At 47.0% G+C, this 27,147-nt stretch overlaps 1 protein-coding gene across 1 annotated transcript in view; it reads left to right on the top strand.

Moving 5' to 3' along the window:
• The first annotated feature begins 10,264 nt into the window (after positions 1-10,264).
• NADSYN1 (NAD synthetase 1) overlaps positions 10,265-27,147 on the top strand; it is a 199,914-nt gene continuing 183,031 nt past the window's right edge. Inside the window, exons 1-3 of the mRNA XM_085643580.1 lie at positions 10,265-10,731; positions 13,693-13,753; positions 22,813-22,929. Of these exons, the coding sequence (XP_085499706.1) occupies positions 10,647-10,731; positions 13,693-13,753; positions 22,813-22,929 (263 nt within the window). The 5' untranslated portion in view covers positions 10,265-10,646. The remainder of the gene's footprint in view (positions 10,732-13,692; positions 13,754-22,812; positions 22,930-27,147) is intronic.

Here is a 27,147-nt window from a genome sequence, read left to right as displayed (position 1 = left end):
TGGGCCTGGTTGGAGGGATTTGCTAAGTAAGCGCGCTCCTGGCTTAGGTCTAGGTAAAGGGGGAGGCCAGATCGTCGGTTAACAATGCTGGCCTGTGGCGGTAAGGTCATGACCGGTGAGCAACTATTTTAAGGTCTGAGGGGGCGGGCATCATCCTATGGAGGTTCCCGCCCAGGGGGAGGGGACATTGGCCCCTCCTAGAACTTCAGGGGCAAGGTAACTGGTGCTTCAAAGGGGCGCGGGTTGGGGAGTCACGCTTTCCTTAGGCTGGTAGCCACCTCGCGCGCGCATACTCATGACGTCACCGGTTGGCGCAGAGTAAGGGCCCTCCTTAAGTGGGTAAATGAAGTTCACGGCGTGGACCGGGTAATTACCGGGCCCGGCTGCGCATGCGCACATCTTTAGGTGAGGCGCAGCTAGTAGGACCTGACACCGGTTAGCGACCTTGCCATATGGCCCTGAAATGTTAGTATACAAAAATGCAGAGGAGGATGTTAGACTCGGTTAGGAAACAATCTGTATTAGAGTTTTTGTTAAGGATAGTCACTCACACCTGTTGACAATAATGTGTCTAATGTCCTGCTGATTTTTGTATAAGTGTTTATCGTGCAATCATAAATTTTGTTTTATAACTTAATAAATACGGCCAGGGGGTCTTGCGACCTCCCGCCTTCCAAAGATACCACGTTCTATGTTCCTGTGTCTGGGGGTGGGTGAGGTCATAGGGAGGGGGGCGGCAGCCAGTCACTGACCATGTGAAAAGGGGGGGCTCTTGGCCCCCCCGCCCGCATGGCGGTGCGGCGACCGTCCTTACCTCCGGGACCTCTCGGGGGTGGGGCGTGTCCCTTGGGGCACGCCCTGCCACCGATTGGTCGCCACCCTCCCTTGACCCGGATGTCGCTAATCGACATCCGGGTCGGGGGGGGGGAGGGGGGCGGGTCACTGAGGATTAAAGAAGCGGGGAGCGCCCAGGTGACCCTCTTGGTCCTTGGTCGCTCCCCCACACAGGACGTGCCCTGGGCTCGGGGCTTCTTATTTTCCCACCCACCATCCCTGGAGTACGCGGTTGATGCGTTGCTAGTCCATCTTAGTGTGTGCATTGCTAGGATGTTGTTAGCTTAATTTTTTCAGGCGTTGTAAAGTATAACTGAAATGTTTATTTTCTGATGAGGTTTTCTGTAGGACTTTCTCTCCCAGTGTAGTGCCCTATACTGTATCCGGAATGTTATGTTGATGATGATGATTTCTCGTAGGCCTTTTTCTCCCATTGTAGTAATGGTACTGTATTATGTTTTGCTGCTGCAAATGTGTTTATGCCTCTTTTTCCCTTTGTAGCTCTACGGCGTTATACATAATGTATGATTTAGTCAGTGTAGTTGTCCTTTAGAATTTTTTCCCATAGGTCGTCGTATTTATTAGGAATGGGGCGTGCGGTAAGGTCATGACCGGTGAGCAACTATTTTAAGGTCTGAGGGGGCGGGCATCATCCTATGGAGGTTCCCGCCCAGGGGGAGGGGACATTGGCCCCTCCTAGAACTTCAGGGGCAAGGTAACTGGTGCTTCAAAGGGGCGCGGGTTGGGGAGTCACGCTTTCCTTAGGCTGGTAGCCACCCCGCGCGCGCATACTCATGACGTCACCGGATGGCGCAGAGTAAGGGCCCTCCTTAAGTGGGTAAATGAATTTCACGGCGTGGACCGGGTAATTACCGGGCCCGGCTGCGCATGCGCACATCTTTAGGTGAGGCGCAGCTAGTAGGACCTGACACCGGTTAGCGACCTTGCCATATAGCCCTGAAATGTTAGTATACAAAAATGCAGAGAAGGATGTTAGACTCGGTTAGGAAACAATCTGTATTAGAGTTTTTGTTAAGGATAGTCACTCACACCTGTTGACAATAATGTGTCTAATGTCCTGCTGATTTTTGTATAACTGTTTATCGTGCAATCATAAATTTTATTGTTTTATAACTTAATAAATACGGCCGGGGGGTCTTGCGACCTCCCGCCTTCCAAAGATACCACGTTCTATGTTCCTGTGTCTGGGGGTGGGTGAGGTCATAGGGAGGGGGGCGGCAGCCAGTCACTGACCATGTGCGCCCACACACCTACTCCACCAACGCTGTCTATGTTAGCAACGTGGGTAGGAACCGGAGTTAGTCCTTTGCTTTGCATGTTGGTGACGAAATGGGTCGTGCATGTGCTGAATGGAAAATAAACCGAAATATCATTCCAAAGGTCAGTGTGTATGTGATTTTGAGAGTAACCCATTAGACCCATTTGCCCAGGAGTGCCGCTACATTGCACTTATGAGTTTAAGAAAGCCTGTCAACTATTCAACATGTTATCTACTTGAATAAAACATCTTTGCTTACTACCTTCCTGCGTGGACTTCCTCACTACAGTAAGAAATGTAATCATTTATAGGGTAGTACTTATTTACTTTTAAAATTTTAATTTGAAGTCCAAAATACATATATTCAGTTCTATCTCCTCCAAATAAATATATAAAAAGGGTGATTTGAAGATTCACTGTAGTATTGCATTTTGTGAAGTCAAATTACAGCTGGAGTTTTCATCTATTAGTCCTCAGGCACCACCAGGAGCAATGTAGACAATATTTTAATTGCTATGTCCAATAAAAAACAAGCATTGGCATAGCCAATAGGTCTCGCTATTGGAACCTTATAAGTGTTTAGCCATGCAACAGTTGCATAACTAAATACTTATAAGGTCCCAAAAGCGAGACCTATTGGCTATGCCAATGCTTGTTTATAAAATGTTGCCGAAGCAGTGTTTTGCGGGAAAGGAATATGCAAATGTGGGCCATTTTTGTAGCGTGCTGGGCCGATTTTTAATCCCAATCCAACCCTGCGCACCTGTTTGCAGCTGGTCGCTGATAGTTACAAGAGGGGAGTGGGGTGGGAGTCCCACGCTGCTCATGCTAGCTTCCCCTCATTCTCGTGTAGACTCATTGCCTCCTGCAGACGGAATGCTTTTCTCTGGTTGCAGGGCCTCTATGGGAGATCTCCTCTCACTGCGGTGACCTCAGTTTCCTTTCCTTTGTGACACTTGGCAGGCAGGACATTACAAAGCAAACGGTCACTTCTAATCTGCGGTATCAGTAGGTGGCCAACAGGGACTGCGCAGCGATCTCCTACCCAATCATTGACTTCCCCTCGTCCTGCAGGAAGCTGCTCCCAACACTACAGGTACTTGGGTCAGGTGAGGAAAAACAGTGCAACGCTGTCCTGCTGCCACTTTGAGAGCTGGTTGAAGCCTGTAGTCTTCCATTTGGCTCCAACACTCCTGCACAGGCCTCTCTCTCTACAGGTGCAGTAGGCATCTCTTTCCATCAGGTAGATCTAGTGCCCTGCCTCAGCACAGACTGCGTCACTAGCCCGTTTCTACCACCTGAGGGCCTTTCTGGAGGGCACATTGTAATGTTGCCCCTTCCTTACTTATGTTGCCCCCCCCACAGAGGACACTAGGCGTTGTAGTGTGGTAGAAGGGGTTTATTCTCTAAGTTACATCAATTGCAGGAGCGCCGGTACGGAGCTCCGTTCTCTATTCGAATCGGCGCGCTAGTGCCGAATCCAATATGGCCGCCGCCGGAAGTCCGGTGACGTCGCACGTAGTGCGCGCCGCGGACTAGACCGCTACACCACATCTCCCTCCTTTATACACAACAGTCACAGTCCCTCCTTCACACTAGAACAGTCTTACTTGTGGTCTAGGCTGAACTCCTCGAATCTTCGTGGCAGCATTATTCTCCTCCCGCAGCGTGTCCTCCTGCTTCCTGCGCCTGCGGTAGGGGTGGTGCCCCCCCCATTCGGGAACGCCGCTCCACTCGCTTCTCGTGGTTCAAGACCGCCCAACTCTGTCTCTCGGTCACTTAGTCTCGGAGTCTCGACTCCCCCTCCTTTTGGACTCCCTGTTCCTTGGGGAACACTTGCTGCTTCTCTCTCTGGTCTCCTGCTTTCGCTTTTTTCCGCCGGTGTGGACCCGGCTCCTTCCCTGCTGTCCAGTTCCATACTCTGCTCCGTCTCGTCGGTCCGGGTACATCTTGCCATCCGATCTTGTGCCCATATCTTCCCGTCGCTCAGTAAGGCTGATGTGGAATAGGGTTCCACCACTTGGAATGGGGGCGTGAACTTGCTGTCCCCTTTCCTCCCCGGTGTTGGCAGTTTCACCCTCACCCACTCTCCTCTCTCCAAAGCGACTTCCTTGGTGTTATGCCTTGAGTCGTAGTAGTTTGTGTACACGGCTTGCGCCTTCTCCAAGTTCTTGCGCACCACTGCTGGCGACCAATGACTCTGCACGGTGAGCTTCTTCCAGGCCACATTGTCTCTGGTGAACGGTTCTCTTCCTCTCAGTATGCGGAACGGGCTGTAGCCTGTGGACGAGGGAGTTATCCGGTAAGCCCATAGCAGACGCTTGAGTTCCTTCTCCCAGCTTGCTCCCTGACCAATGGCCGCTTGCACTGACCCCATTATTACCCTGTTGAATCTCTCTACTGCTCCGTTCCCTGCGGGGTGGTAGACCGGTGTGCGCCTGACGGTTATCCCGTTTCTGTCCATGAAGGCCTCCCATTTGGTCGACGTGAACTGTGGGCCGTTGTCACTGAGGATTCCTTTGGGGATCCCTTCTCTGATGAACACCTCCGTGAGGAACCCCAAGATGGTATCTGTCTCCGCGTTTTCATCCACATGGACTTCTGGCCACTTCGAATACCTGTCCACGACCACGGTGAGGTACTTCTGGTTGCCACTGGCGTCCTGTATGGGGCCTAGGACGTCTATTGAGATTTCTTCCCATGGGTTTTCCGGGCAGTCGAAGCGTCCCAGCGGTGGACGTAGCACTTTTTGCGTCTTGTCTGCATTGCTGCACTGCTCACACGTTCTGACATGTCTTTCCACTGCGAGGTCCAACCCTGGCCACCAATAGTCCTCCTTTACTCTTCCCTTCGTTTTCACGATTCCCAAATGCCCTTCGTGGGCAATGGCCACCACTCTAGGTCTCAGCGCCATCGGGGGTACTACCTTGTTGCCCCGGAACAGGAAACACGGGTCGTCCCCCAGCGACAGTTCTTCCCTGACCTCCCAGTACTGTTTGAGTTCTTCTCCGAGTAACCTCTTCTCCGGCCACCCCTGCGTCACATATGTTTTGACTGCCTTCACCTTCTCGTCGGACCAGTACTCTTCTTCCCAGTCCTGCTTGCTGATGGCTTTTTCGTGATCGCCCATGAACGCCACTGCGTACTCTGCCCAATTTTCCGCGTCTTGCGCCTCTTCAGATTCCTTTGCTGCTGCCCTGCTCAGGTAGTCCGCCACGCGGTTCCTGGTGCCTGGGATGTACTCCACATCGTACACGTAGTCGAGGAGTCGCAGCGACATCTTGGCGATTCTTGGTGTTGCGTGCTCATGGCCGTTGGACGTGAGAACCTTTACCAGGGGCTTGTGGTCTGTTCGTAAGAGGAACCTTCCTCCCCACAGGAACTGTCGGAACCTTTCCACCGCCCACACGACGGCCAGCATTTCTTTTTCAATCACACTGAATTTGCGTTCATTGTCGGCCAATGTGCGGGACGCGAAGCTGATTGTGGCTGTCCTTCCTTGTGCAGACCTTTGAGTTAGCACCGCTCCTAGGCCTCGGTCGCTCGCGTCTGTGGTCAGGGTCGTGGGAGCTGCTGGGTCGAACCCTTGAATGGGTACGGCGTCGCATATTTCTCTTTTCATCCCCTCGAACTCCAGCTGTTGTTCCTCCTTCCATGTAAACGCCGTTTTGTCTTTCAGGATCGACCTCAGGTGGTATGTCTTTGACGCAAAGTGGGATACGAACTTGCTGTAGAACTCAGCCATCCCTAAAAATGTCCGTACCTCCTCCTTGCTTGCGGGTGTGGGTGCATCCCTGATGGCCGCCACGTTGGATGCCTTGGGTTTTATGCCCTCCTGACTGATTTCATGCCCCAGGTACGTGACATTTTCCAGTCCAAACTTGCACTTTCTGCTTCAGTACTGCTAGGACGTCTGCTAGCCTCCGGTCGTGTTCTTCCTTGGAGGCGCCCATCACCAAGATGTCGTCCTGGAAGAACTGGATTCCCTCCATCTTGTTGAACAGGCGGTACATCAATTTTTGAAAGACTGCCGCTGCCGAGGCAAGCCCAAACGGCATCCGTAAGAATTTGTAGCACCCGAACGGTGTTATGAATGATGTGAGATGGTTGCACGATTTGTGGAGTGCGATCTGGTGATACGCAGACGTCAAGTCTACAGTGGAGAACCACCTGGCGCCCTTGGTCTTGGCTAACATCTCATTGATGCGGGGAAGGGGAAACTTGTCCACCACGATGTTCTTATTGAGTTCTCTGAGGTCCACACGCAGTCTCACCTTCCCGTTCGGCTTCTGCGCCACGACTAAGGGGGCCAACCATTCTGCATTGTCGATGGCTTCGATGATCCCGTTGTCCTCTAACCTCTGCAGTTCCTCTTGTACTGCCTCCCTGGTGCGGAACGGGATGTTTCGCACTTTGTGGGACACCGGTCGGGCTCCTTCCTTTAGGTTTATTTTGTGCATGAATTTGGTTAACTTCCCTATGTCGTCTCTGAAGACTTCGGGGAACTCCTCCTTCCACTGCCTTGTTCCCCCTCCGGGGTCCTCATCCATCATGAGCACTTGTACTCGTCCTCCCGGGTTCAACTTTATTCCCAGCTTTCCTTGATCCTTCCATCCTAGCACTGATGGCCCCTTTTCCGCCACATACAACTTCCCTTCGCACGTTCTGCCCTTAAACTCGAATGTTAGGGGGCAATACCCTACCATGGGTATGGGTTCCCCCGTGAATGTCACCGGAGGATGTCTGTGGGATGCAGTTGGTGAGCGGTAATAGGTGCGAAGTCTTCCTCCCATATCTTCTTCCTTATGATCGTGTAGGGGGAACCTGAGTCTGCAACCATTGTGACTCCTACTCCCCCGATGGTCATGTCGCACCTAGGTTTCTTGTCGACCGCGCCGTCGATCCCCAAAATCTGGTCCTCTATCATCAGGATCTCTTCGTCGTCCTCCTGGCTTTCTTGCTCTTCCTCCTTGCTCATCTCCTGTGCCACGTACTTCACTTGCTGCCTTGGCGTTTTCCTTCGGCATACTCTTTCATAATGGCCCATCAGACCACAGTACGTACACTTAGCTCGGAACGCTGGGCACCCTTTGTCGTTGGCGGCATGTCTTTCACTGCCGCATCTGTAGCACGTGTTGGTGCTCCCTTGTCCCTGCGCCTGCTGTTTCGCGCCCCGGGTAATGGGCTTCCTGTGCTGCCGCGTGTTGTGCTGTTCTGCCGCCGTCTGTCTCTCGCGGCTCTTCCTCTCTTCAATCCTGCACACTGCTTGTTCCGGGAGTCGGTCTTTCTTCGCAGTCTCCGCACATCTCTTGGACATTTCTGCTTTCTTCACCATGGCTACCACTGTCTTAAGGGGTTCGTCTCCGTTGGCCCACAGCTTGTCCTGGATGGACGCGTTCGCTGCATGCATTACTATTTGGTCCCTGATTAACTCTTCCTGGAAGGCTCCGAATTTGCACGTTAGTGCCAGCTTCTGTAACGCCGCCACATACTGGTCGATCGTTTCCCCTTTCTGTTGCGCTCTGTGGTAGAAGTTGTACCTGTCGACAGCAACACATACGGTCGGGCGGTAGTGGGTATCCATATCGTCGATCGCGTGCTGAAACACGTCATCGTCTGCTGCGGGCCGCACTACCTTCACCAGATCGTCGTATACTCTCTGACCTGCAGGGCCCAAATGGTGTAGCAGTATCCTCTTCCTGCGCGTACTCGAGAACTCTGCACCGCCTTCCTCCTCCAAAGCGAACAAGTAGTTTAAGAAATACGGCTTCCAGTCCTCCCACGGCATCTCCGGAATCCCCGCCTTCGTGAGGAAAGGTACCGGGTTCGGCAATCCAGTCGATGTGGCGCTCATCTTACTCCCTACCTCCGTTCGCCGCGATCTTGGGCTCGAACTTCTCGACCCCCGGTTGCTCTCGGGGCTCCCTTCGCCTGGGTCGTCGTCTCGGTCGGAGTTGCCGCTTCTCGCGTGTCTTCCTGTGACCCCCGCCACGGTGCGTGGAGGCTCTTAGCCACGTGGACTCTCCCTGGCGCCGTTCCTTGCCGCCGGGCTGCTGCCGTCCTGAACCGGGCTCGGTTGGGACCCGTCTGACCTGATGCGCGCCCACCGCCACTCTCCGTGACTCTGCCGCGCTCCTGCTGGTTAGGGGTGGTGACCGTGGGTGTAGACAGCGTGCTCACCACGAGGCACTCAACCTGGAGGCAGCGCAGGGCCGTTTCACCTCCTCGTCGCCATTGTAATGTTGCCCCTTCCTTACTTATGTTGCCCCCCCCACAGAGGACACTAGGCGTTGTAGTGTGGTAGAAGGGGTTTATTCTCTAAGTTACATCAATTGCAGGAGCGCCGGTACGGAGCTCCGTTCTCTATTCGAATCGGCGCGCTAGTGCCGAATCCAATATGGCCGCCGCCGGAAGTCCGGTGATGTCGCACGTAGTGCGCACCGCGGACTAGACCGCTACACCACACACATCTCTTGCGCTCACCTGCCTTTCTGGGCTTGGGACTGCACATTGGGCCTCGCACAGTTCTGCATCACCACTGGGACTTCTCTCGATATTCGCTGCCAACGGCTGGTGGCTGGCTGGCACAGTATGCTTTTCCCGCGACAGGAGGCTGTGCTCCCGCCATTACACATGGAGGGTCAGACCTCGTCGCCAATGTGATATTTTGGACCCTAGGCCCGCGTGCCAAATAAAAGTGGGACACAGACACCATGTGGAATGGTGCTGAACTGGCCCAGGGCACGTGTACGTAGCCCTTTTATTAGCAGACGTCACGTCACTCATGACGCCTGTGTTGGATGGGGGTGGGGTGGGTGTAAGACCAGCCCTCGGGAGTGGCTCGAAACAGCTACGTATCTGGAGGACACTACACAATCAAAGCTAGTATCACTAAATACTATGGCTATTCGACACTCAAGCTTTGGCTGCTTTTCAGGCAGACTCATTTTATAGGGAAAACGTTTCAGTGCGGGCCTCGAAAAACTGGAATCCACTACCTGATGCTCTGCGCAACATTACGGATTACAACATCTTTCATATGAAATTAAAAACTCACCTTCTTACCTAATAAGGTTTTCCTTTTCTACACTGCCCCTATTTTACTGGTATCATGCATCGTCTTTACAGTCTAGGATGCCCTATATCTCTTACTTCTTTTAGTGCCAAGATACCTATCAGGTATAGGCTGCGCTAATAAATACCCTTGTTTATTCATCCCCTACATAATGATGTAGAGGGAGGAAGTCACCTACACATAGGTGTAACTGAAACCAATACCGTTTCAACGTCGAAGAGTACAGAGGAACTAGAAATTCAGAACACTTCAGTGAAGTGCACATTCATTCCAGCAGCCATACAACCATTCTTCCTAGAACACAACCACACCCAACAAATGACAGCACGTTTTATAAAATTTGTTCTAGGAAGAATGGTTGTATGGCTGCTGGAATTAATGTGGTAAGATTGTAAAACTGCGCAAAATTAATATAGTAAGTTTGAATAAGGTATGATTGGCAGTGTGAGACAGATGTTGAAATGTGGTTGGGAATAATTTGGTATGTTGAATACATCTTTAATAATCCATTCAAATGATTTTGTGGATGAATAAACTTTGATTGATTAAAAAACTGAGATGAAAAAGGTCTAGTGGTCACGTTGTTTGGTTTCAATGTGATGTGTTAAAAAAGGTTACATTGGTCATCAGTACTGGCGTATTGTTGTTTATTGATTTTTGGGGCTCTGCCTTACTGATTTAGAGTCCAAACCATGGCTGTTTTGCGCGCTATTCCAATAAAAACAAGATAAGAAAACATAATACTCGCCTCCGTGTCTTTAAGAAAATTAAGACTTTCCGTCATAAATTACTAGGAAAATCTACATAACCCTTCTAAAACAGGCCATTTACTCACTGAAGCTCACACCAGTTTCCACCCGTTCTATAACCTCACTTTATATTGTATTGAAACGTACCTATATTATACTAACATTAAACCAACATTGTTCTGTGTATGGACCAGCTCTTTCCGTTATTTGATCCTCCTTTCTTTTCAATGTTGTTTATCATAAATAGTAATATTTGTTCATAGAGCATGATCTTTGAACTGTGGACTTCAGTCCCCATAATCCTTAGAGGCGCTTCCGGTGGCTCGCGGCCACTTCAAGGATCGACTGATTCTCAGCCTGGTCGGAGGGGTTGTGTTCCGCACTGCATCGCTCTGCACATACTAATTCCATTAAATATATTTTTAGCTCTTACAGTCTCCCCGTAGAAGTTCTAGATGTTATTATCAAACATATCTCCCGGGGCTGAGTAAGCTGCTACGTGACCTCACGCGCCAGAATCATTTCCTTTGGGGAATCATATCTCTTTAAGCAGAGTGGCCGGCTCGGTGCACGATCAGACACCAAGAAGTGCAAGTTGCAGTCTAGAGCGCCTCGAAAGCAGAGACCTGCTGCAGAAGCCGCGCGCTCGCAGCCCTTGTCCTTTTAAATCAATATAGATATATTTTTATCGTCACGGTTAGAATCGGGAATGGGGCGGAAGGTGACTGTGGCCACGTGTGCCCTGAACCAGTGGGCTCTAGATTTTGAAGGAAACCTGGAAAGAATTGCAAAAAGTAAGTGATCTGCTGCGTATAGGAATGTTGCAAATGTGATTTCATCGCCTCGTCAGGGGTAGTAAGCGCTATATATATTGTACTCGTTGCAGGCAAGCCGAGAGTTGCATCAGAGCCGTGCTGTGTGACAGATCCACGCGAATTCTCAGAATTAGCAAGTGAAAGGGACAGACTGTTCTCAGGCCAGGAAATGTGGGTTCTTCTAGCCAAAATGCATTAATGAGATAAAGAATGCACTTCTCGGAAAGTCTGCACTGCATAGAATGAGACGGTGTCCGCACTTTTCAGGAGATCGGCTGTACTGCATGAGAGAGTCAGCACTTCTCACGTGGGCTGTTGTATTTTTTATTAGTACATGCCTGCATTTCCCAGAAGGTCTGTTGTGCCGTAAATTGCATTACACTATCTATGCTTCGTATACTTATAATGGTGACAACGTCTCCGTGGCACTGACTTTTAATTGAAGAATAACAAAATATAGTGCTGCTATTTTTAGTGACCATTGAATCCAAGCTCACCTCTTTCCCACCTGTTCAGGTGTGTGATGCACAGGTAAGGTGTACACATGGCCTCTTTTGAAGCCTTTCTCATACCACATGTGAGGTTCAATGACCCTGCCTTACCTGGTCTTCAGAAGTATCAGGACTGGGTTGGGAAGGCGTGGCTGCTATGCCCTATCATATATCCTTAATACTCAAAAATAATATATTTAAGTATAGCATAAGTTAACGACAATATACAACTTAATCACCAACATGTGAGGAAGTCAAAAACCTATACATGAGCTGTAGTGGTGCAAGCTTTCTACCCACAAACAGCCTTACACTATGGTGAGCTAGTGTGATTCACCACAGGATGCAGCAGGGCACACTTCCTCTGGGCTTGGGCACATAACTGGTTCAATATAGCTAGCTGCTCCCCTCACACAGAACAGGTTCAGCAAAAGGAGGCAGCTGTGTAAACGTCCACCACATACTTCCAATTGTTAAGCTCCGCCTCCCTTTCACTTGCCCATACTCCCCGAAGCAGTAATGGAGGACGCTCCTTCTCCCACATCTCCGCAAAGTCCTAGAACAGCCTCCTCACGCACCTCTGGACCATCAGCTCACTTCCGGAATTACAAGACCTGGCTGTTTGACTAAGCCTCCGGGGCCTGCAAGCGCCTGGATACCCTATCGGGTGATTAGCCGTGGTTTATATATCTTGATTGATTGATTCAGCAGAGGCGGTGCAATAAACACACATGCACAGCATGCATTTACTCACTTACAAATGAGGTACAGTGTGGGCGGTAGCTTCTGATTTACTGTCACATACACAGAAAAGTTGTAACACAGAGGGTAGCTGTACTGTGTAAGATCTCACCCCCCCACCGGAGAGGATGGAGGCTCTAGGACGTACAGAGTTGCTCTCTCCGGCTAACAGCTTATCAAGTTCTTCGTGTCTTGCCCTTCCCTTTCTAGGTTGCCAGTCTGGCTGGGGTCCAAATAGAGGTCTCATAAATGGAGCTCGTCCACCTTTGGGAGCTTTCAGGAGTGCCCGACTGGAAACAGTAAGAGCATCTCTGACACATTCAACATAATGCAGCCACACTGCGCAGGTCCTAGTGTGCAGGGCTTAGCAAGACTTAGAACCACCTTTAAATTAATGTTAGATATCCTCCAATAATCCGCTTGCGCTGTTTGACATGCTACTTTAATGCGTTCTGTTGGTTTATCGTTGTTCTTCAGGGAAGAGGTTTTATGGTGTTAGCTGGAGTTTGGGCGTAGAATGTTATGAATGAAGTGTGTGATTTCATGGATCTGAACTTTGTGCATAGAATGTTTGAGTGTCGTGTGGCAGTTGAAGTTTATGGATGGTGTGTTATGTTTCCATGTTTAGAAGATCAAGTTGAATTTTATCATATCTTGGCAACTTTCAGTTTACTGTGTCGCATTTTGCAGACCGGTCTCCAAGGCATTTGTCACTGCATTTTTGGAACAGGTTTCTGTTTTGGTCTGTAATCTGGTGATGTACTTAGAGTTATGCAGAATGTTATGTTGCTCAATAATGTGATATGGGTATAGCTCTTCCTTGTACCACCATGTTTGTTTCTTGGCAGTAGCAGAAAGTTGCCCTTCTCCCTAGACATAGTGTTGATGTTACAATAATAAAATTCCCTTTTATCTGACACGTATTACTTGACCTAGTCCTTTTCATACCACTTACTGGTCTGAATTCAGGTTGATGTTTAACACAGTTTTGTTTTGGCTGTGAAACTCACTATTTGAATGTAGACAAATTGTTCTGTCGTTGACTTGTCTTTTCTAGTAGGGAAGGTTCTTCGAGTATTCGAGTTACTTGTCCTATCTTGATGATGGAGAAGAATATTGCTGTTTAGGGGTGGGGAGGTAATTTAGCAAAGCAGGCCTCGTAGATTTGGCAACTTGCTGGCACTATGGTGGACCCCAGTTTTTCAGTTTTAGTGCAAGGTATGAAATACCCATCACAGACGTCTTCAGAATTAATGACTGTCTTTAAGCCCACTTCGCCAACAAGAAGTGGTTCTTCTTCAGCATTCAATATCCCTTCCAAATATTGTACTTTACTATATACTGAATTGAGTGGCTCTCAAGTCACTAAGGAGTTTGAAACATCTAAGAAGTTTATTACACCGACTGTGGAAGAATTGAGCCTTCTTTTTACAGAAGATGACTTTGATCAGTCAGTTAAGATTTTATGAGAAGCTCTCATATGAAGGTCATAGTTGTATCAATGAAAGGGAGAGTCGTAACCAGTCCTTTTCAATAATACTCCATCTGGTGAATCATTGTTCTAGAAGAGATAACTGATGAACCAGAATAGAAGCAACCACTGGCAACCAGTCTCCTGATACAGCGGAGAGAGAGTGCGAGACCACGGATCAAACGGGCTAAGGAAGGTCATCTGCTGATTTCAACAGCTTATGTTTCTCTCTTGTAGGTATTGAAATTGCAAAGGAAAAAGGTGCCAGATACAGACTTGGACCAGAACTGGAAATATGGTGAGAGCCTTTTCCTTTGTTTTACAGATTTATTTTTCTAGTTAAAAGATTTATTTTGACTGAGATTGTGTGACTATAGTTGCGGTTCAGCGATGCGTCACATATGTTTCCTAAAAAGCAGACAAAAACAACCTGCCTGCTTGTTTAATAGGGCGGAATATCCGACCTCAATATAAAGCGCTGAAGCGTCCCACTGGAGCCAAGTGATTCAACAGGTCAAGCAGTAAAAAATCTAATTCAATGCCTCTTTCATGAAATGTAATACATTATTTTTATTACAAATTTACTATATAATTTTTCAAATGCATATATACATTAGTAGCTTACATAAAACAAATATAGAGGATATAGAAATTCTCACTGCTTGGTAAATATACATTGCTCCTCCCCCCAAACACACAAACTCGCTCACATATTACACACCTCAATACTCATACCACAGATATCATTCATACAGAAAACACATATAAAAACAAGCAGGGAATAATCATAAAGGGTTACAAGGACCCAAGTAACACTCATATTCAGTCTATTCACAGGTCATGTGCATCTGTCAAATACTCTATACTTGATAGAAGATCAAAGTAATCAAAACTTGAATGAATTAAAATGTTCTGATCCTTGTTCATCTGTCCTAGGTATGCGCTGACTTGCTTTTCGGTGAAGACCCATATATCAGTCACACCTCCTTCAGGGCACGATGCGGCATAAAAAACAACCACAAGAGGGGAAAGCGAACCTAGGTGATTCTCAGAGCGAGGTCAGATAAGGAAGATACCAAAAAAATATAGGTTTCATACATGTAAGGTCAACAAGTGCCCAACGCCCTGCATAACAGAGGTCATATCTGTAAATAGGGTCAAAAGCAGCTTGGAGGAGACGAACCAGGAAACTAGCCAGGGCCTGTGATTCTTGGTATAGTCCTAATTCTCCCCCAAAGAAGATGCCATGGCTTCAAGATACGTGATACGGCTAGAGAGTACTCTTCGGGAGTTCCAGTAATCCGCTCGCCTGCTGCCGACGTATCCAGCCATCAGTTCAGGGTTCCTATTCTCATTTCCCATCCGCCATCCGCCATATTAAGAGTGTAGTGATATCAGTGCATGAGAGTGCATCGATGTGATTACTGTGTTAAAGTTTTAAAAGTTTTCATTGAACATTTCAGGAATATATAATAGTGAGGGTGCCATATAGGGACCTGAAGTTTGGGGGGGAGGAGGGGTCCAGTCCATGGGAGTTGTAATCCACTTTCCTCATTCCCATACTTCTTTCATAGCTCTTCTCCATTAAGCATCCCAAACATTCCTGCCTTTGCTCCACTCACATCCTTGACACCTCAGTGGCGTCTTTCCCCAACTGGAAATCCCAGGAGCAATTATCCTCGCTGTTGCATCTCATGACAGCATGAGCTCATTCGAATCATTCGGAAGTGTATTTGTTGTGATTGTGCGGTCAAGGATGTGATGGTCATTGGACAATCATCCGCCCTTTCCTTATGTGAATGGGGTGAATGCACTACCTTGCGTGTTCACTATTCAATGCTATCATCCTTACCAGATGACTAATGGGATCTGTGCATTTCAAAGTTTAAGGCTTAAATTATTTTTGGAGTGTTTTTCTCAAACAGGACAACTCAACATCAAACAAAACTAAGTGGACAGAATATGTCACTTACGTTTATCTAAGCAAAGATGTGTCTTACCCAACACAAAAACCCGAGTCCTCCTAAACCACCATCACTGAGAGCTTCCAGGGACTTTTTAGCACAACCAAATATATTTAGCACTACAATGACATCACTCGTTAGACACTCCTCCAGGTACACAAATGCAGACAACCGGGCTGTAGATCTGTTCAGTTGTTTGAATGTTGCAGCTTCTGCATCCTTTCTACGATATTACATTTAGAGCAGTTTAAATTTAGGAGACCCCTTCTACATGTGCACAGCATTGCTTCAAAGTCACATAATTGACAGAGGTGCCTGCAGACCGAATAGCAATCCTACAATGAATAGTGAACAACCACACTGCCAGCAAAGCACAACTCCAGCACAAAAACATCCAAATATATAACGAACAGCACAGATCCGCGACAAGGCCTACGCTGGCTGTTACCCAATGTGAATTATTACTAACCAATCCATAAGAGTGCAATAATGTATCTGGCCATACTCCAGCATGGTTAATTACTGTAGAATACCAAATGCAGCGGTACACTGTGTCCATGGGCTCCTTCTTCTCCAGTCATTGGGAACCTTGAAGCCACAATGGATGCAGGTAATCCCAAAGCACTGCAGAATCGTACTGTATTGGTAACATAAACCAGCAGATAAGACAGAACGTCACACGCACAGATCAAAAGTTGTTTTTAATCCTAGTTTGAGCACTGTGCATGTCAAAAAGGCTGTTTAACATCGGATTTATTCAATTTTTTATCCTATCTGACTAACCTGTAATCTTATTTGACTGCCCTGTAGACTGTTTTTAACATGGTATTTATTCAATCTTCTGTCCTTGCTGACAGCTCAGTAATTTGTGTGTCTGATATCACATTTATTCTGTTTTTTTTATAGCTGATTGCCCTGTAACCTGTATTTCGGTTGCAGCGCATGTTGATTTTTGTACTGTTTTCTTTTCTTCCATCGGAATGCCTAGTGTAGGAAAGTGCCCTTTTTGTACGGTCACCCCCGCACTTTTTACCCTAATGCTGATGATTATGACTCTGAAAGTGCACTGGAGCCTGTCCCAGTGCTCTCTCCCTAAACATGATGTAGCAAATTCGTTCTTCCGATTGACAAGGACATAAACCCCCTTATAAGTCCCTAGTAAAGTGGTACCCAGGGCATGGGTGTTAAAGGGGTCGCCAGGGCCTGAATCACTATTTGTTCCTTCCTGAGTGACCCAAATAAACAGAGGACAGAAGGTCCGCCATTTCAGAATACAGGAACAGTGCAAGCTGCTTCATGTTGACTTTGTCCTCACCATGTGTGGCAAAGTCAAAAGCACTATCTTAAATATATGCCGGTCACCCCTGAGGTAGACCTCCTCAGCCCAGGAAGCAGGGTGCAGTATATTAAAAGGGTGGACATATAAATGCAAGTTTATTTGTCCCTATAGTAGCCCTTTCTATTAAGTACTACTAAAAGTGTTCTGCGGTCCATAGAATAACATAGGCTGGCACCCGGGCACACCCGAGGTCTCCAGCTCCATTATTGTACCTCCGAATATCATCATGTTTGGTATCATACCACATGCCTCCTCATACCTGACACGATTCAAGTGTCGTGGTTGATGTGTCAACTTTAGAGACTGCCCACCTGGTTGGCCCAGCCTTTCGTGTGCTCTGGCTGGCACCTTGTAGCTACCACCGCCTAGACAGGGATCTGATCTGCTGCCAGGCAGTGTGAACACCTCCATCACTGACAGGATGACTAATGAAGTGGCACATCAAGGCGGTCAACTTCAAAGCATTCACCCCCTCTGATATGCACGTAGGCTGACTCCCAGGCACATTTGCACCCGGGCAGGCAGGAAAATTAGTAAGTCAGAGGGCCTACACCCCAAGAAGGATAGCCATACCCCTAGTATGGGCTACCTGGTCTGTACAGCCAAGGAGGGTTTCCGGCAGTTTTAGAAGTTACTGAATAGAGAATTCTGGGTAGTAAAGGTGACACACACCCCTGGATGTGGTCACCTCGGGGATGGATTAAACATTGGCCCAAGTAGCCCATCGGTAACTTGCACCCACACCTCTAACACTACCAAATCTAGGCTTTAATGTACACCCCTGACACCTGAACCTCAGATCTGTGAAGACTACTACAAAGGACAAAGCAGAGACTCAAGTCTGCGACAACAGGAGCTACACAAACCAGAGGTGGGATACTTTGCTGCGGTGGCAAAACTCCTGGAACTGTTCGACTGAGACTAGTCCTGAACCAAAGAACGCCTCTCCCAGGCAGAGGGACCCCTTTGAGAGCCAAATGCAACTCCAGATTCCCTTGGACTAGTGGCACTAATCCCCTGCTCACCGCAGGTAAAAACAACATCCCGGAACCAAAGAATCTCTGGCCATGGTCCCTCCAAGGGATCGCCCAAAAGTAGATGGTTCAGTGTATTGTGGGAAAGTAGTCCTGACCTACAGCAAGTTGCATGCAGCTACCATATTCCCCTGGACATCAAAGTACTGATTTGCTGACCTTACTGCTACCAAGGATTGTTGGTGACCATTCCGACTACCACCCCCTTCAACAAGAGGGAACCACGCAACACTACAATGACCAAGGCAGTGGCCCCGTTGTTGACCTTTTGCATCCGTTTTCTCCTCTGCACCGTCTAAGCAGTAAACCCAGGTCTCCTGCGGCTCCAGCTTCAGCACCAAGGACAGCCAGGACAACTCTGCACCTGGGCCTCTCAGGCCAGGTAAAATTGAATTGACTGTTGTGAATTGGTCCTGGGACCCACAGCACCTTACCCCACCACGGGTTCCAGTTAACTCGACCTGAAAGTGACTGATTGTCACAAGTACTGTTTTCCCATTGACCGCAATTGTAAAGTTTACAGCATAAAAGGTTTAAAAGTTTTTCAGAGTTTTAAAATGATCCCAACTTTCAAATTAAAGTTAGGCAGAATGGAGGCTGGACAGAATCTCGACTTGCCAGTCATCCCAGCTCTGAAGGTCAATGATCTTACAACTCTGTGCAAGGTGAAGGGTATTGCCTATAGAGCAACTACCAAAAAGGAGGATCTTGTAAGAGCCATCAGCTCCTTTGAACAGGAGAATTTAGAGAGGGAGGGCCATTCTTCAGAAGAAGACCCTTTAGAGGGTGAGAATGATACCCTAGTCCAAATCGAAGATGATGGGAAAGAAGGTGAAGATCTAAATTTCCACTCTTTCCCAGACCACCTTCAACAGTGGGAAGTGGCAGAAGTCACTCTATCAGACCCCCTACTGGAAAGGTGGCAGGAACCTTTGACGAAGAGCTTGATCTACTCTCCCTGGATGAGAAAAGTTTGAGTTCAAAGAAAGGAGACTAGCCCTTGAATAAAGAAGGGTCAAGATGGGCTTAAGGCCCAAAGATAATAATAGCAGCAATTTTAGTAGGGAGAAAGAGGAAACCTTTGGCCCTCAGATCCCCAAATGGATAGCCCCAAATTTAGTGATGCTGATGACATTGATAAATGGTTTGCAGCCTTTGAGGGAGCCTGCAAAATGAGAAGGGTAGCACACCAGCGCTGGGGCCGTCTACTGTGTAAGTCATTGTCAGTGAAGGGCAAAGACAGACTTCTAACCCTTAACGAGTAAGTGGCTGAGTTCTATAAGCACATGAAAGACAACCCTCATAGGTTTTGGACTCACCATAGAAGAGTACATAGTGAAGTTTAGGGACACCCATCAAGTCTAACCCAGACATGGGTGGATTTCATGGACTCCTTGGTCAAAGCACTAGAAGGCTGGATAAAAGGCAATGATGTGGACACTTTGGATGGGCTGTATAGTTTAATTACGAAAGACCACTTTTGTCTAATTGTACCACAGAGAAACTGCATCAGCGTTTGGTGGAATCAAAGTTGTCTTCTCCCAGAGAGCTGTGGAAAATAGCAGTCAAGTGGGTCTTAAACCGGGTGACCAAGAAGGCCCATGTTGGAGTGACCACAAGAAGAGGGCTCAGACTTCTCAGCGGTTGAAGGAGGTGAGCAACAACAAAGATTAACAAGCATTGAAAATGCAATAGGTCTCGCCTTTGATTAAGTTAAAGCCATTTGCTTTGCTAATGGTATTGTATAGCAACTCAAATGGCTTTAACTTAAAGGCGAGACCTATTGCATTTTTAATGCTTGTTTATTCTGCTCCTCCTTGGTCACAGTGCCATGACACCTTTTGTTTGGGCAGCAACGCGCTTATAAGCTGAATTAACAAAACATAACTAATAGAGTGTGCAATTCCCTGAAGAAAAATTGTCAGGCAGCTCCCAGAGAGTTACCACACATACAGAGACAGGGACTCATACGTGTATTAAGTAGTGTATAGTAGATGTTAAGTAAGATAAAGGGGACTAAAGGTGTAGAATTCACGTAATCGATACTGGTAGGCATTTTTTAAGAGTCCTTGGTCTGGGGAAGCACAAACTCAGGATACAGAATGTACCACAGTGGTTGGGGTTAACTTCACTAATAAGAATGTATTTCTACCCAAACAAACCCTTTTTAGCAAAATTAGGATAACGAAAGAATTTATAATCTAGATTACAATTGTAATTTAGGAACTGCACAGTAACAAAAGGATCTCTGTGACAAAAGCAGAAACCCACAGAGCTATGCACATAAAGTACTGTTCTGTGATCTGCATAGTGCACACTCTTTGCAGCAGACATATTAACCCTCTGTGCTACCTTAGATGAGTCAAACCTGCCACTGGACAAAACTCTGACCTCTCTCCAGCAGGTACATTAATCACCTGAGATATCTTGGCACTTTTATTGTTGCCTAAAAACTGTTGGATATACAGGTTTTAAAAACTGCTGCACTGCTACAAAACCATCCCCCAGTAACAAAAGCAGCCCCCACCCTTCCAGTCTCCCTTGGAAATGCCTGATCCCGGTACACCAGTCCAGCCTAACCATTATCCATTTATTTATTAGCAATTTATTCATGAAAGCGAAACTTACCTTTTCAAACTGCAATCAGTGCCTATTGTTAGCTGAAATTTGAAGAAAACAGCTTTTGAAAGATAATTACACAAAAATAAACATGTAATTAAAAAAATAAATAATGAGGAATGTGTAATATGGTTCTATATTGCCACCTTGGGGCTTTAAATATATTTACAAACCACTCAGCATTTGGCCTTGTGGTTTATGATGTTAGCAGAGCTGCTCAATGCTAACATTGGACCTGTTATGCATTACCTATATATTATAAACAGCAGGCCCTTTCTTTTCATGGCTCGGAATGCGTTGAGATGCCTGTCTATAGCTATCTAATCATCGGCGGTGTTATTTTGTATTGATGTGTATGTAGCGCTTTCTAATACGCTTTGTGAGGCCTAAAGCGCAGGCTCTGTCTGGATATATCCACCCGTAAATCACTTTGTTGTGACTTTCTCTAGTATGTTCAGAGCGTGTCTCGTGTCCTGTCCCCCACACTGTAACCCTAGGCACCCGTTTCTTATCTTGGGGGTGGTGTCCATGTGACAGATTTCTCCGGCTCTACAGGCGGTCTGAGCTCTTAACTTGTAGCGCCTAGTGGCACATTCTGCCTTGGGTACCTGTAAGCCCTGGTTACTCGAGTGAATGTTCTTACATAACCCCGCCTGCTCCGGGCATCGAGTGCATGCACATCCATCACTCGATGTGGCCTCTCTTTGTCCCAGGTTCTCGAGGGAAGACTCCTGACAGGCCCCACCCACAGGGCCCTGAACCGGAGGCTCTCACTTTGAAATGTGCAGGTAACTCAGGTGGCGACAGCGCAAACTGTTGTCGTGTGAACATAGCGTTCATTTACTCGAAGATCTGCTTCTCTGAGAACCGTAGCGACAATTAAATGCGCGCCGCCCCCGAAATCCCGAGCGACTGTCATCTGCAGCCCGTGGAAAGACGCTCTGGCAGCAGCATTTCATTCATTCAGCTCCTGGCGTTGCGCGAAACACGTACCGGCGCGAGGGGCGTGGGTGCGCTACCTAGGGGGTGTCAGTGCGCTTTAATAGGAAGAATACAGGAAGTGCGAGAGGGGGAATTACTAATATACAGTGTTTAGGCGTTGATATCAGAGCACAAGGAAAGAGGTGTGTGCTCTTTTGCATTAATGAAAAAAACAGATAGGCTTAAGATAGAATGAAAGTACTGATGAGGCGTAAGAAGAAAGAATTTAGAGCCAATTTACACAGGCGTGTGAAGAGTAAGAGGATACAATTAAAAGTGAGACACAATTTAAGCACCTCGTTATATTAAACACGCTCGTGCAAGTGCCGTAACTTTATAAGCAGAACCGGTTCATGGAAGAGCATTCTAGTGAAATGCCCACCGATCCTGGTACAACAAGCGCAGACCGTCAGGGGACGGACAGAAGATGTGCACGCGGGGACTGCCTTTACTGGCGACAAAAAAAAAAGTCGCTAGTGTATCACTCCGGCAGTAAAGCATCCAATCCCTGCGTGCACATCTTCTGTATCTTCTGTCTTGTTTGTCTCCCCGCGTGCACGCTGGAATCGTATCGATTCCAAAAGGCCTCTCATGGCAGAGCAGCGCATGCGCTGCTTTCGCCAGGCCGAGACCTAAAAAGGAGTTCTCTAAAGACCCCCAATGTTCTTCTCGGTAGGCAAACTATGAATCAGAGGACGCAAAAGCAACTTGAGAAGCTGATCCCACCTACTCCTGAAAATTCAGAGATATGAATAACCAAAGCTGTCAACCATGTGTTCCCCTCCCAAGCTCCGGGACTTCGGAATCATCTGTTTGTAAATATAATCCTTGGGGAGTTATTTCGGATGTTGATGGGTGACTGCTAGTCTGCCAAGTACTCGCAGAGATGTCCTCTGCTCCCCGGGGATCATTACTGCTCACCATACTAAAAGATCACAGGCAGGCTGGGTGGCAACTCTGTTCCCAGCACCGTTGAAGGCACTGAAGCTTTGTCAAGTGGGCGCCGTGTTTAATAAGCTTTCTCAGCATCCTTTTTTTGTTTTTCAAAACCAAATTCCCAAAACTGGAGTTTATTAATAAAAAATACATGGTCCTGGCATGAAGGGAGATTTCATCCAGCAAGTGAGGGTCAATTCTTCGGTTTCTTGTTTGGGACCACCATGCTTTACCTGCATGGCTTAACTTAAATGGTCTGTATAATTTATGACTTTGTACAACTTGTGTGTGCTTAAAAGTTCATGCATCTTAGGATAATGATTCCATCCTTGGAGAAATTGCTCTGAATGTACTTTTTTTCTCCAGTGTACTTTTGTGTGTGATTGAGCTGCATTAACCAATGCTTGCAATCCAACTATTTCTGGTGACTGTAGATTCTGGGAGATGCATGGTTAGTTTGATTCTTTTTGTCTTCTTCTTACAGTGGTTATGGATGCGCGGATCACTATTACGAAAGTGATACCCTTCTACATTCATTCCAAGTCCTGGCCAAGCTTCTGGAAATGCCTGTCACCCAAAACATAATCTGCGATGTGGGCATGTAAGTGTCTTGTGTCTTTTGGGGTTTCAGATGAATACTGATTGTTACTTGTACCCACACTGTAAGTTTTTAGCTAGTTTGAAATTAATGCCAAGCCAACAGCCCTCAGATGGGAGAATGCAAACAGTTCGTAAATGTTTATTTAGATCAATACGATACTCATGAACCAAGGAGGGAGTCTAGCACTCAAGTCTAGATTTGGGCAAACGTCCCCAAGAGTGTTTGCACAAACATTGCTACAACACTAGGCCAGTACAATCACTGTTTGTTAATTGGTTATTCCATTTTCGACTTTTGTTGAACTCTAAAGTTTGTCAGGAGGTTCGTTTAATAAAAATTCATAAATGTAACTGTAAGCATCTAGAACGCAATTGGAGAAAATGCTATGTGGACGCAGAGAAGAAACTGTATAAATCTAGCCTGCAAATCTACAAAGAAGCCATTTTCTCCGCTAAACAAAAATGTTATGCAACCCAAATTGAACTGGCAAAGAACTCACCTAAAGAGCTCTTCCAAACGGTCTCGAAATTGGCCTCTCAGAGGCCAGCTACCGTCCAGTCTAGTCCAGACCTTTGTGAGGAGATTGCCAATTTCTTCTGAAGGAAAGTGACAAGCATATTTTCAGCCTTCAGTGATTCTAATGATGGTGGTTTAATCACGGTGAAGGATGACTCTGAACACATAAGGTTCCCTCCGTATGCCCTGGATAAATTTAGGCCATTGACTGTGCATGATACGTCGGAGCTCCTAATGGGAGCCAAATCGGGCTCGCCTTTTGATCCTTGCCCAGTAAAGATCACTAAACTGGCCCCTGACCCAATTGCCTTATCTCTCACAGCCATTTTTAAGGCCATGTTTGAATTTGGACAGTTTCCGAAGCAGTGGAAGGTGGCTTCGATACTACCCCTGTTAAAAAAGCCTAGCCTTGATCCTAATGACCCAAACAATTTTCGGCCAATCTCTCGCCTTCCTCTCCCTGCGAAGATGGTTGAGAAGGCGATGAATGGTCAACTCAGTGCTTTCTTGAAGGAAGCCCAAGCGTTAGATCCCTCCCAACACGATTTTAGAGAGGGACACAGCACGGAGTCTGCTATTATCAAGGCTACAGAAGAGATTAGAGTAGCAGTGGATCAGGGAGGTAGGGCAGCCCTGATCCTATTGGATCTTTCTGCTGCATTTGATACGGTCCATCACGGGATTCTGATGGACCGTCTCGGAGAATGTGGGGTACAGGGTAAAGCCTGGGATCTGCTCAAGTCTTTTCTTTCAGACAGAGGCCAGATTGTATCCCTGGGGAAATTTCAGTCAAAACTCTTCTCGCTGCCATGTGGTGTACCACAGGGTCTTCTTTGAGCCCAACACTCTTTAATGTGTACGTCTCGTCTCTGGCTCCTGTTATCAGTGCTCATGGGTTTGGGATTACATCCTATGCGGATGACACGCAAATTGTGGTGTCGCTATTACCCGGCCATGAACTGGGAATAGACATCTGTTTCCAGTCCTGCATGGAAGCAGTAGGAAGATGGATGGCGGGCAACTGCTTAAAATTGAACTCGTATAAAACTGAAGTGATGTTATTTGGGAATGATCCCAATTTTTGGACTTCCATTTGGTGGCCGGCCTCTCTGGGATAACTCCCTACACCCTCTAAAAAGGTGAAAAATGTGGGTATTTTGCTGGATGATAAACTGCCCTTGGGAGCCCAGGTCAATGCAGTAGTTTCAAAAACAGTCCATGTTTTGAGAACAGTGAAGAAGGTCGTGCGTCTGCTTCCATTGGGGTGCAGGAAAACAGTAGTCTCAGCCTTGGTTTAATCGAGGCTGGACTACTGCAACAGTCTATACTTGAACATTCAGCAAAAGTTTTTGTATAAACTTCAGTTGCTCCAGAATGCCGCGGCCAGACTTCTTACGGGCACATCTAAATTCTCCCCAATCTCAAAAGAGATTTAAAAAACTGCACTGGCTCCCGGTGAGGAACCAGGTGCAGTTTAAGTCCCTCTGTATAGTTTGTAAGCTTTGCAAGGATGGGGACCTGACCATCTAAAGACGCCAATTTTAGTGGTATAAACCAATGAGAACTCTAAGATCATCGGAAGCGAAACTGGCCGTAGTCCCACCCACTAAAAAAGCCCAGTGGGGCGGCAAAAGCTTCTCCTTGTGTGCGGCGATGGCCTGGAATGGTCTTCCATTTCATTTGAGAAATACCATCAATCTTCTCGCCTTTAGGAGGGGGCTGAAGACCTGGCTTTTTGACAAATAACTCCTTCTTCCAAGCTCTACTGCACGAGAAGTAACTAGCGCCAGGACACCTCCGGGTAATCACGCGCTTTAGAAATCTCCTTAACATAACATAACATGGCGAGTAGACGAAAACTGAGGGAGTACAAGATAAATTGTTGTATTTTCTCAGACTGATAATCGACCTAACTGCTTTGATTTGAGTAAATTGGATCATCCACTATCCTGGAAGGATTGAGCTATTCCAGTATTATCAGGCTAGCCCTTTATAAGATACAAACTCACCTGATGGCTATTGCAATTAGACTGGGCATAGAATGCTGCCCAGGCAATGAAATGCACCTTTGGTGTCCCAAAGCATATCTATGTTGCCATAGATATGCATAGTCTGTCTACGCCCACCCATCGTTCCACACCCAGCATCCAGACATGCTGCTTCTCTTCCCCCCCAGTATCTTTACTTTTACTTTAACCTGAATTATTAGTGCCTGTGTAGGCCTAATCAAAGTACTCACTGATTTAACTCTGAAGCCTGCCCAAAAGGCACCAGTTGTCACTATAGTTGGACAATCCTGATTCTGTTTTTGGAGGTGATGTAGCTGAAAACATATCCATAACCCCAGATATTAATATTGCTCAAATCCACCATTGCTAATACAATAAAATTATCGTGTATAAATAAACAACTGGGACAAGAAGGCGACATTAAAGCTAAGGAGAGTGGTTGGGAAGGGTATGAGTTGTTAATCAACCAATGATAGACCTCAAAATGTTTTCCTGGTTAATGGCCAAAGCCTTGAGAATGGTAAAAAAAAAGAAAAAAATGTACAGGAATATGATGCTATGGTGGACTAGTGAAAGTAGGTTCTGGATGGCCCTGTTTGGGTGGATCCCTGGTTTTTTGATAGAGCTGAACCTACTGTGTTCAGAGAATCGTATATTGGGTTTCTTTCATCGAGTAAGGTGGTCCTGGACATATGAGGACAGCCCTCTTTCTGCATGTGTTTTCTTCTTCTAACCCATTATATGTGTGGTGCAACCTGAGGACCTGTCAAGTACAGGTTCAGGGGAAGGGTGCTCTGTTGAATCCACACCTCTCCCAACAGGCAAGAGCTACTGGAGGTGGCGCCATCCTCTAATGTGGTAGAATCAGGACCTGGCGTGGTTAGAGCACCACCCAGGGTAGCATGCGTAGTGAAGATGTACACTTCTTCATGAAACCTTGTATGTATTGTCACTAGGACATGAGTGCTGATTCGCAGCACGTTCTGCTACTAATCACTTGTGTTGCCCACATCGCACCTCGAGACACCGATTTTTACACGAGGAAGATGTTGAGTCGAAAATGTTATTGGTTGTTTGTTTCATTGTAGGTGCGGATGTCACCTCAGCATGTGAATTAAAGTCCATTGATTCTGGGTCCCAGAGTCTAATGTGCATGCAGCCAATGATCGGGATATTCAGGGTGGTCCTAGCATTGATCTGTGAGACTAGGGTAAAGGCTCGCACTCAGCGACAAAGCCACTGAGAATTCTCATATAGTAATAGAGAAGAGCTACATTAATAATAGGATGTTCATTTGTTCCATAGTAGAAGTTAATAAAGAAGGGCAGGACTTTAACATTGTTTGCAGTGCCTATGATAACTCCCATGGTCTCCTGCTATAAGGTTATTTGCCTCTGGAGGAACATCTGCCAGAAACTCAAGGACCTTGAGCGGCAGGACTGTGAATGATTCCCCAGTAACTTCTGTCTTCTTCTCCGTAAGGACCCAGACGAGCACAGATCATATCGTGATAGAGGTAGGGCGGAGGAAGAAGATACGGAGTATCGCAGAACCTGGAGACTGATAGAGGTCCATTGCTCTCAAGCCTCCGGGGAAGGGATCTACCAACTGACGGTTTACCGGACTGTGGTTTGGGCAAACATTAGATTGCCATAAATATATAACCCTCAGGTTGGGAAAAATATGGACTATG

Source organism: Triturus cristatus, chromosome 3_1 (assembly GCF_964204655.1).
Source record: "Triturus cristatus chromosome 3_1, aTriCri1.1, whole genome shotgun sequence".
NCBI classification, from domain to species: Eukaryota; Metazoa; Chordata; class Amphibia; order Caudata; family Salamandridae; genus Triturus; species Triturus cristatus.
This window is presented reverse-complemented; position numbering and strand designations above follow the sequence as displayed.